Below are 11,316 nucleotides of genomic sequence, written 5' to 3' on the forward strand. Positions count from 1 at the left end.
GTACTAGAAGGGAAAATAGGAAAAAAGAGGAAAAAGTTTGAGAGCTTAATCGGAAAAACTGAAATTCTTGGGGTGTGCTTGGTTGAAATTGTGGTTACATTTCCAAGGATTGTGGTTGACTGGTTTGGGTTAGAAGGATGGTTGTGGCGGGGTTTGGTAGCTTAATGGTTGTAGTTTGTGTGGTAGTAATGGTAGCGGTGGTACTAGAAGGAAAAGTAGGAAAAAAGAGGAAAATTTTGAGAGCTTAATCGGAAAAACTGGAATTCTTGGGGTGTGCTTGGTTGAAATTGTGGCTACATCTCCGTGGATTGTGGTTGACTGGTTTGGGTTAGAAGGATGGTTGTGGCGGGGTTTGGTAGGTGAATGGTTGTAGTTTGTGTGGTAGTAATGGTAGCGGTGGTACTAGAAGGGAAAGTAGGAAAAAAGAGGAAAAGTTTGAGAGCTTAATCGGAAAAACTGCAATGCTTGGGGATGGTTTAGTCAAAATTGTGGTTACATTTCCGTGGATTGTGGTTGAATGGTTGGGGTTAGAGGGATGGTTGTGGCGGGGTTTGGTAGGTGAATGGTTGTAGTTTGTGTGGTAGTAATGGTAGCGGTGGTACTAGAAGGGAAAGTAGGAAAAAAAAGGAAAAAGTTTGAGGCCTTGATCGGAAAAACTGGAATGCTTGGGGATGGTTTAGTCAAAATTGTGATTACATTTCCGTGGATTGTGGTTGAATGGTTGGGATTAGAAGGATGGTTGTGGTGGGGTTTGGTAGGTGAATGGTTGTAGTTTGTATGGTAGTAATGGTAGCGGTGGTACTAGAAGGAAAAGCAGGAAAATGCGATGAAAAAGTTTGAGGACCTGATCGGAAAAACTGGAATTCTTGGGACGTGCTGATTAAAATTGTGGTTACTTTTTGGTGAATTGCGGTTGACTGGTTTGGGTTAGAAGGATGGTTGTGGCGGGGATAGAAAGGTAAATGGTTGTAGTTTGTGTGGTAGTAATGGTAGCGGTGGTACTAGAAGGGAAAGTAGGAAAAAAAGGAAAAAGTTTGAAGGCTTGGTCGGAAAAACTGGAATTGACTGTGATATGATTCGATCTTGTCTTGAAAACCCACAGGTTGTTTGCGCGTGACATGACTGTGATGTGATTCGAGCTTGGCTTTTCCTGTGTGTTAGATTATAGTAGTAGTAGTAGTAGTAGTAGTAGTAGTAGTAGTAGTAGTAGTAGTAGTATTGGGATAGTCAAACCAGTGATAGTTACAAACATTTATATAGATAATAATAATAATAATAATAATAATAATAATAATACTTGGCTACATAGATACACATATACATATACCTCCTCCTCTTCCTCCTCCTCCTCTTCCTCCTCCTCCTCCTCCTCCTCCTCCTCTTTATCCCTCAGACAATGGCGGGGTGACCCAACCATATCTGTCATGCGTTCTAACTAAGCTCCTAAACGCTGCTTCCGCTTCCTTCCTGCTGAACTCCTTGATGCTGTGCTGAGGGCCGGCTTTGGTCTTCCTGCTGACGCGCCCCTGGAAGCAGAGCAGCAGGGGTAACAGCAATAGCAGGGGTAGAAGCAGAACTTTCGTGGATAGGTTGGTGTGAGATTTGGGAGTTTTGAGATGGAAATGTAGTTACGGTTTTGTGTCTCCTGGTTGACTGGTTTGGGTTAGAGGGGTGGTTGTGGTGGGGATAGAAAGGTGAATGGTTGTAGTTTGTGTGGTAGTGGTGACGGTGGTGGTAGTAGAAGGGAAAGTAGGAAAAAAGAGGAAAATGTTTGACGGCTTCATTGGAGAAACTGGAATTCTTGGTGTTTTTTGGGTGAAGTTGTGGTTAAGGTTTTGTGTTTCCTGGTTGACTGGTTTGGGTTAGAGGGATGGTTGTGGTGGGGATAGAAAGGTGAATGGTTGTAGTTTATATAGTAGGAATGGTGGTAGTAGCAAATTAAGGGAAAGTAGAAAAAATTGAGGAAACGTTTTGAGACCTGCATAGGAAAAGTTGAAATTTGTGGTATATTTTGGTTGGAATTGTTGTTAGTCTTTCCTAAATTGTGGTTGACTGGTTAGGGTTAGAAGAATGGTTATAGTGGGGATAGAAAGGTGAATAGTTGTAGTTTATATAGTAGGAATAGTGGTAGTATCAAATGAAGGGAAAGTAGGAAAAAATCAAATAAAGGGAAAGTAGAAAAAAGAGAGGAAACGTTTGAGACTGATATGAAACGTTTAATTTTGGGTAAGTTTGGTTGGAATTGTTGTTACTCTTTCGTGAATTGTGGTTGACTGGTTAAAGATAGAAGAATGGTTATAGTGGGGATAGAAAGGTAAATAGTTGTAGTTTATATAGTAGAAATGGTGGTAGTATCAAATGAAGGGAAAGTAGGAAAAAAGAGGAAAATGTTTGAGTGCTTGAGTGGAAAAGTTGAAATTTGGGGTATATTTTGATTGGAATTGTTGTTAGTTTTTTGCGAATTGTGGTTGAATGGTTTGGGTTAGAAGAATGGTTATAGTGGGGATAGAAAGGTAAATAGTTGTAGTTTATATGATAGTAATGGTGGTAGTATCAAATGAAGGGAAAGTAGGAAAAAGCGAGGAAAGGTTTTGAGACTGATAGGAAAAGTTGAATTTGGGGATAAGTTTTGGCTGAAATTGTTGTTAAGTTTTTGTGAATTGTGGTTGACTGGTTAGAGTTAGAAGGATGGTCATAGTGGGGATAGAAAGGTGAATAGTTGTAGTTTATATGATAGTAATGGTGGTAGTATCAAATGAAGGGAAAGTAGGAAAAAAGAGGAAAATGTTTGAGTGCTTGAGTGGAAAAGTTGAAATTTGTGGTATATTTTGGTTGGAATTGTTGTTAGTCTTTCCTAAATTGTGGTTGACTGGTTTGAGTTAGAAGAATGGTTATAGTGGGGATAGAAAGGTAAATAGTTTTAGTTTATATGTTAGTAATGGTGGTAGTAACAAATGAAGGGAAAATAGGGAAAAAAGGAAAATGCTTGACGGCTTGACTGGAAAAACTGGAATTCTTGTGATGTTTTGGGTTGAAATTGTTGTTACTCTTTCCTGAATTGTGGTTGACTGGTTAAAGGTAGCAGAATAGTTATAGTGGGAATAGAAAGGCAAATAGTTATAGTTTACATGGTAGCAATGGTAATAGTCTCAGGTGAAGGGAAATAGGAAAAAAATAGCAAAACTCTTACCTGTCCCTTGACCAAACTAGCGGCGAATTGCATGATGATAGCCTCGATCGTATAAGCAGAGGCCCATCCACGTGGTGTCAGTAGCTCCATGCAGATGGCGCCACCCTCCATGACGAAGCCCTGTAGTAGTAGTAGTAGTAGTAGTAGTAGTAGTAGTAGGGGGGTGGATAGTCGATAGTAGTCATGTGGGGTGTTGGATAGTAGGTTTAAGTGTCTTCTAAATTCCGTGGTGATATTTATAAGTGTCTATTATAAGTAGTTTAAGTAGTAGTAGTAGTAGTAGTAGTAGGGGGTGGGTAGTCGATAGTAGTCATATGAGGTGTTGGATAGTATGTTTAAGTGTCTTCTAAATTCCGTGGTGATATTTATAAGTGTCCATTATTAGTAGTTTAAGTAGTAGTAGTAGTAGTAGTAGTAGTAGGGGGTGGGTAGTCGATAGTAGTCATGTGAGGTGTTGGATAGTATGTTTAAGTGTCTTCTAAATCCCATGGTCATATTTATAAGTGTCTATTATTAGTAGTTTAAGTAGTAGTAGTAGTAGTAGTAGTAGTAGTAGTAGGGGGTGGGTAGTCGATAGTAGTCATATGAGGTGTTGGATAGTAGGTTTAAGTGTCTTCTAAATTCCGTGGTGATATTTATAAGTGTCTATTATAAGTAGTTTAAGTAGTAGTAGTAGTAGTAATAATAGGAGAGAGAGGATGTTACAGTTTTCCTTATCCTTCTCTCTCTCTCTCTCTCTCTCTCTCTCTCTCTCTCTCTCTCTCTCTCTCCTCCTCCTCCTCCTCCTCCTCCTCCTCCTCCTCCTTACCTTCTCAATCCTTGGAGACAGGACGCGTAGGAAGGGAGGTTGAAAGGGGAAGTTATCGGGGAAGCTTAGACTCAACAATATATAAGAGATGTTCAATTCTTCCATATCCTTGTAGAGAAGGCTGTCTGTGTCCACCCGATGAAGCCGGACCTGAAATGCGATATGAAAAGTGTTGATAAAAATGGAGATAGAGAGAACACGAGAGGAGATAGAGAGAAACGGATAACACGAGGAGAAAGAGGAGATTTTGTTCTGTAAGTTGGTGGGAAGAGAAGGAGGAGGACAAAGAGGAAAGAGAAGAAAAGAGGAGGGAAAGAGGAAGGATATATTGCCAACCCCTACATTTTGGAAGATGGAAAAGTTGTAATAAAAATAGAGATAGAGAGAGAACGAGAGAAGAAAGAGAGAAACGGATAACACGAGGAGAAAGAGGAGATTTTGTTCTGTAAGTTGGTGGAAAGAGGAGGAAGAGGCCTAAGAGGAAAGAGGAGAAAAGAGGAGGGAAAGAGGAATGGTATATTGCCAACCCCTACATTTTGGAAGAGTGGGAGATGGAAAAGTTGTAATAAAAATGAAAATAGAGAAAGAACGAGAGAAGGTAGAGAGAAACGGATAACAGGAGAAGAAAGAGAAGAGATTTTTCTATAAGTGGATGGAAGGAGGGGTAAGAGGAGCAAGAGGAAAGAGGAGAAAAGGGGAAGAACATATTGTCAACTTAGATATTTTGTAGAAGGAAAGATGAGAAAAGTATTGATAAAAATAGAGATAGAGAGAGAACGAGGAGAGATAGAGAGAAACGGATAACACCAGGAGAAAGAGGAAAGATTGTTCTATAATTTGGTGGAAAGAGAAGAAGAAAGAGCAAGAGGAAAGAGGAGAAAAGAGGAGGGAAAGAAGAAGGATGTATTGCCAATTTAGATATTTTGTAGAAGAAAAGATGAGAAAAGTGTTGATAAAAATTGAGATAGAGAGAGAACAAGAGGAAATAGAGAGAAACGGACAACACGAGAAGAAAAAGGAGAATTTTTCCTATAAGTGGACGGGAAGAGAATGGAAAAGACGGGAAGAGAACGGATGAAAAGGGAAGGGAACACGTTTGACAGGTAAATTCGAGTCTGAGTATTTTCGCCGTACACTCAAACCCAGATAACAAGCTTTTTCTCCCAAACGGCGCATTTTACGGGAAAAAGGCATAGAGACAAAAAGATAGGCAATTAAATTCTACACATATTTGTCCTAGATGACTTTCCTCTAGGCATAGCGGTTTGTGTGTAAATAGGCCTTGAAGTGAAACGCAAATTTACAGAGTGGGATAAATTTAACCTCAACATGCGAATTGTATTACCGATGATAAGGTTTTAAATCCAATACAAATATGTTCGAACTTATTAGACTTAGTGAACTTTTTTCCGTTATTTGCATCTTTCTTGAACTTTTTCGAGAACGTGACCTTAAGAACTTGAACTCGGAACCGGTTAGAACGTGTCAGAACTTGTTAGAACTTAGAATTACCGAACTTTCTTACGGTTTTTGCATCTGGAACTTTTTTTAAACATACGATCTTACCGGAGCCCCTACTCGGAACGTGTTAGAACGTGTCAGAACTTGTTAGAACTTAGGATTACTGAGCTTTTTTTACGTTATTTGTATTTTGAACTTTTTTTTGTATTTTGAACTTTTTTTACGTTATTTGTATTTTGAACTTTTTTTGGAGAACATGACCTGAAGAACTTGAACTCGGGGAACCTGTCAGAACGTGTTAGAACTTAAAATTACCGAGCTTTTTTACGTTATTTGCATTTTGAACTTTTTTGAGAACATGACCTTAAAAGAACTTGAACTCGAAACCTCTTAGAACGTGTTAGAACGTCTCAGAACTTGTTAGAGCTTAGAATTACCGAACTTTCTTACGGTTTTTGCATCTGGAACTTTTTTTAAACATACGATCTTACCGGAGCCCCTACTCGGACCTGTTAGAACTTGTCAGAACGTGTTAGAACTTAAAATTACCCAACTTTTTTACGTTATTTGCATTCTGAACTTTTTTTGAGAGCATGACCTTAAGAATTTGAACTTGGAACCTGTTAGAACGTGTTAGAACGTGTCAGAACGTGTTAGAACTTAAAATTACCCAACTTTTTTACGTTATTTGCATTCTGAACTTTTTTTGAGAGCATGACCTTAAGAATTTGAACTTGGAACCTGTTAGAACTTGTCAGAACGTGTTAGAACTTAAAATTACCGAACTTTTTTACGTTATTTGCATTCTGAACTTTTTTTGAGAGCATGACCTTAAGAATTTGAACTTGGAACGTGTTAGAACGTGTTAGAACGTGTTAGAACGTGTTAGAACGCGCCCCGAACTTGTCTCTAATCGAACTTACCAACCATTCGTCCAAGCAATCGTTAACCAGGTCGACGCTGAAGAACTTGGTCGAACTTTTGCTTAGAACTTTATACTCCTTCATCAATCGCTTGGTCCTAACACTACTTCTACTACTACTACTACTACTACTACTACTACTACTACTACTATTGGTACTATTGGTACTATTGTATAGAGGGAAGATTGAGAGCAGCTTCTTCTTCTTCTTCTTCTTCTCCTTCTTCCCCTCCTCCTCCTCCTCCTCCTCTGTCTTCTTCTTCTTCTTCTTCCTCCTCTCTTCCTCCTCCTCCTCCTCTTCTTCCTCTTCCTCCTCTCTTCTCTGCTTCTTTTCTCCTTCTCTTTCTCTCTCGTTGGTTTTGGGGGAATTTTCATGAATTTTTGGGGAATTTTCATGGATTTTGGGGAAATTTTCATGGATTTTGAGGGAATTTTCATGGATTTTGGGGGAATTTTCATGGATTTTGGGGGAATTTTCATGGATTTTGGGGGAATTTTCATGGATTTTGGGGGAATTTTCATGGATTTTGGGGGAATTTTCATGGATTTTGGGAGAATTTTCATGGATTTTGGGGGAATTTTCATTGATTTTGGGAGAATTTTCACCGATTTTGGGTAACTTTCTTTCACTAATCTTGGTCGAATTTTCACTAATCTTGGGCGAATTTTCACGGATTTTGGGTGACTTTCTTTCACTGATCTTGGTCGAATTTTCATCAACTTTGGACGAATTTTCACCGATTTGGAGCGACGAATTTTCACCGATTTCGGGCGAATTTTCACCGATTTCGGGAGACGAGTTTTTATTGACTTTGGGTGAATTTTCATCAACTTTGAGTGAATTTTCATCAACTTTGGACGAATTTTCATCAACTTTGGACGAATTTTCATCAACTTTGGACGAATTTTCATCAACTTTGGGCAAATTTTCACCGATTTTGGACGACGAATTTTCACCGATTTCGGGCGCATTTTTACCGATTTCAAGCGAATTTTCACCGACTTTGGTCGACGAATTTTCATTGATTTTGGTCGAATTTTCACCGATTTGGGGCGAATTTTCACTGACTATGGGGGACTTCTCATCACTGATATTGGGCGACTTTTCACCGATTTTGGACGCATTTTCACCGATTTCAAGCGAATTTTCACCGATTTCAAACGAATTTTCACCGATTTCAAGCGAATTTTCAACGATTTCGGCCGAATTTTCACCGACTTTTTCTCGCTTCGTCCTTTTCTTGCCCATATTTTCCTCTTCTCTTTCCTCCTCCTCTTCTTCCTCCTCCTCCTCCTCCTCCTCCTCCTCCTCCTCCTTTCTCACATTTTCTCTCTCTTCCTCTTTCTGTACCTCCATTTTCTCTTCTTCTTCTTCTTCTTCTTCCTTCTTCTCTTCTTCTTCCTCCTCCTCCTCCTCCTCCTCCTCTTCTTCTTTCCTTCTTCTTCTTCTTCTTCTGAAATTCGTTAATCTTTTCAAATTTTCAAGAAATCCGAATTTTTTCTCTTTTTCTTCTCCTCCTCCTCCTCCTCCTCTTCTTCCTTCCTCCTCCTCTTCTTCTTCTTCCCTTCCTTTCTCTTCTTCCTTCTCCTCCTCCTCCTCCTCCTCCTCCTCCTCCTCCATTTCAAGTTCTTTTTCGAGCAAATCCGAACTTTTACTTTTGAACTTTTGTGGCGGAAAATTCGGTGGAAAGTTCAAGAAATTTTCCGAGGGCGTGATTTTGCAGTTTTTCCTCATTTTGGGACTGGCCCGGAAAAGTTCGGCTCTGAACTTTTCCAAACTTTTCGAATTTTCAAACTTCATCGAACTTTTCCCCGAACTTTCAACCTCTCTGGAGGAGTTTCTTGCGAGACTCTCAAACTTCTTTCCCGAACTTTCTGAGCCTCGAAACTTTCCCGAATTTTCCAACTTTCCCCTTGGGCTCAAATTCGCCAAAACTTCACATTTTCGAACCGGGCTTAACAATGGTGAACTTTTATCGAAATTTTCCAAACTTTCACAATGCAAACTTTTTTTCGATTTTGGGGCGATTTGGGGCGAGAAATTTTGAGAAATATGTTTTTTCTTTAATTTTTTGTCTAAGTTTTCTTCTTCTTCTTCTATTTCTTTCTGTTGCCTGCCTCTCCATGCTTCCCTGCTTCCCCTCCTCGTCACGTGACCCGCTAAGAACCTTCGAAGCAGCGCTGTGAGAGGTCGCTTCAGGAAGGGACACTTGGTACCGATCCTAGAGTTCCGGTTCCAATTTTCAGCATCGGTACCAGGTTTACGGGACCACTCTGGGTTATCGGTACCAAAACGTTGATTCTCCGTAGGGCATCGGTTCCAATTTTCGTCATTGGTACCAGATTTCCGGGTCTCTGGAGGATATCGGTTCCTGTTTTCAGCATCGGTACCAGGTTTTCGGGGCCAGTCTGGGTTATCGGTACCAAAACGTCTAGTCTCTGGAGGACATCGGTTCCAATTGTCAGTATCGGTACCAGGTGTTGGGGGCCAGTTAGGGTTATCGGTACCAAGTTGTCGGCACTCTTGAGGGTTTCGGGGCCAGTTTCCAGTATTGGTACCATTCTCTGGGGGGTATCGGTTCCATTTTCCAGCATCGGTACCAGATTTTTGGGTCTCTTGCGGGTATCGGTTCCAGTTTCCAGCATCGGTACCAGATTTTTGGGTCTCTTGCGGGTATCGGTTCCAGTTTTCAGCATCGGTACCATTCTCTGGGGGGTATCGGTTCCAGTTTCCAGCATCGGTACCATTCTCTTGGGGGTATCGGTTCCAGTTTCCGGCATCGGTACCATTCTCTGGGGGGTATCGGTTCCAGTTTCCGGCATCGGTACCATTCTCTGGGGGGTATCGGTTCCTATTTTCAGTATCGGTACCATTCTCTCGGGGGTACTGGTTCCAGTTTTCAGTATCGGTACCATTCTCTGGGGGGTATCGGTTCCAGTTTTCAGTATCGGTACCAAGTTTTCGGTTCCCAGGACGGATCCGGCAACTTACTGGTCCCTGATTCTCCAAATTCGGACATTTTTCATCGATTTTCCGGGAATTTTTGGATTTTTCGGCATTTTTTTCGTGTTCCGACATTTTTTCGACGCGATTTTGGCATTTTCCGGTATTTTGGGAACTAGAATCAGCGTTTTGGGGAACATTTTGACATTTCTCGGCATTTTTTGGACTTGATTCCGAATTTTTTAGTCGAGTTCGGCATTTTTCTGGATTTTTAAGACCGCATTCAGAATTCTTGAGGCATTTTTCGCTTTCCGGGGCATTTTCGAAACGATTCTGACATTTTCTGGAACCTTCTTCAATACTCTTTTGGCATTTTTCGAGACGATTCGGACATTTTTTTGGATTTTTGGGACTTTCTTCAGATTTTGAGGGGCATTTTTCATGTTCCGGGGCATTTTCCACACAATTCTGGCATTTCTTGGCATTTCTCAGGGGATTTCCGGCATTTTTCGAGACGATTCGGACATTTTTGGGGATTTTTGGGACTTTCTTCAGATTTTGAGGGGCATTTTTCATGTTCCGGGGCATTTTCCGCACAATTCTGGCATTTCTTGGCATTTTCGGGGCATTTTTCAGGGGATTTCCGGCATTTTTCGAGACGATTCGGACATTTTTGGGGATTTTTGGGACTTTCTTCAGACACATCGGGGCATTTTTCATATTCCGAGGCATTTTCCACACAATTCCGGCATTTCTTGGCATTCTCGGGGCATTTTTCAGGGCATTTCCGGCATTTTTCGAGACGATTCGGACATTTTTCTGGATCTGGGGGACTTTCTTCAGATTTTCCAGGGCATTTTTCGTTTTGACATTTTTTGGAATTTTCGGGGCATTTTTCAGGGCATTTCCGGCATTTTTCAGAGCATTTCCGGCACTTTTCTGGATCTTCGGAATATTCTCCACATTTTCCAGGGCATTTTTTGATTTGGCATTTTTTGGAATTTTCGAGACCAAATTTTTCTCTCTCTTTTTCTCCTTTTCTCTCCCTTTCTTTCTCTTCCTCTTCCTCTTCTTCTTTGTTGTTGTTGTTGTTGTTATTGTTGTTGTTGTTGATGTTGTTGTTAGTCGGAAAATTCGGAGTCTTTTTGACCGAATTTTCCAGAAAGTTCCGTTCGGTCAAGTCGAGATTTTCCGACATTTTCATTTTCCCTTCGGCCAAAATATCTTTCATGGCAACTTTTCCAGAATTTTCATTTAATTTTCACTCAATATTTCTTTTTTTTATTTTCAAATTTTCAGAGTCAATTATTATTTTTTTCTGCTTAACTTTTTTTTTCACACCATTTCCAACTTTTTAACGACTTTTCAACGACTTTTCAACAACTTTTCAGCAACTTTTCAACGACTTTTCAACGACTTTTCAACGACTTTTCAGCAACTTTTCAACGACTTTTCAACAACTTTTCAACGACTTTTCAACGACTTTTCAACAACTTTTCAACGGCTTTTCAACAACTTTTCAACAACTTTTCAAAAACATTTCTGCTCTTCGAAAAAACAAATTGTATCTTTTTCTTTTAATATTTTCAAACTTTTTTTTTCACCGTTTGTAAATTTTCAACTTTTCAGCTCACCCAAAATATTCGCTTTTCTTTTTATAAATTTTCAAACTTTCACAGCCAAATTTTCAACTTTTCAAACCCAAAAAGTTGTTTCTTTTCATAAATTTTCAAACTTCTTTCAGCGACAATTTTTTTGACAACTTTTCGCTTTTTCCAAATATTTTCAAACTTTTCAGATATTTTCAACTTTTCAGATATTTTCAAACTTTTCAGCTGTCCCCAAAAATTCGCTTCTTTTTATGAATTTTCAAACTTTCACAGCCATATTTTTTTTCCTTAACTTTTCCTTTCACCGTTTCCAAATATTTTCCACTTTTCAACTTTTCAAAACACTTCTGCTCTTCAAAAAAACACAGATTCGTATATTTT

General features: G+C 39.8%; 1 protein-coding gene across 3 annotated transcripts in view; it reads right to left on the reverse strand.

The window, feature by feature from the left end:
• Positions 1–1,302: 1,302 nt before the first annotated feature.
• Positions 1,303–11,316, reverse strand: part of LOC126994297 (probable WRKY transcription factor protein 1) — a 10,497-nt gene continuing 483 nt past the window's right edge. The window contains exons 1-4 of one of the 3 annotated variants that reach the window (XM_050853625.1): positions 6,383–11,316; positions 3,999–4,148; positions 3,191–3,310; positions 1,303–1,526 (exon numbers count right to left, since the gene is read on the reverse strand). The exon at positions 6,383–11,316 is cut by the window's right edge and continues 482 nt beyond it. In XM_050853625.1, the coding sequence (XP_050709582.1) occupies positions 1,383–1,526; positions 3,191–3,310; positions 3,999–4,148; positions 6,383–10,087 (4,119 nt within the window). In that variant the 5' untranslated portion in view covers positions 10,088–11,316 and the 3' untranslated portion in view covers positions 1,303–1,382. The other 2 variants (XM_050853626.1, XM_050853627.1) reach the window with 2 other exon arrangements.

Source organism: Eriocheir sinensis, unplaced genomic scaffold, assembly GCF_024679095.1.
Source record: "Eriocheir sinensis breed Jianghai 21 unplaced genomic scaffold, ASM2467909v1 Scaffold768, whole genome shotgun sequence".
Taxonomy (NCBI): Eukaryota; Metazoa; Arthropoda; class Malacostraca; order Decapoda; family Varunidae; genus Eriocheir; species Eriocheir sinensis.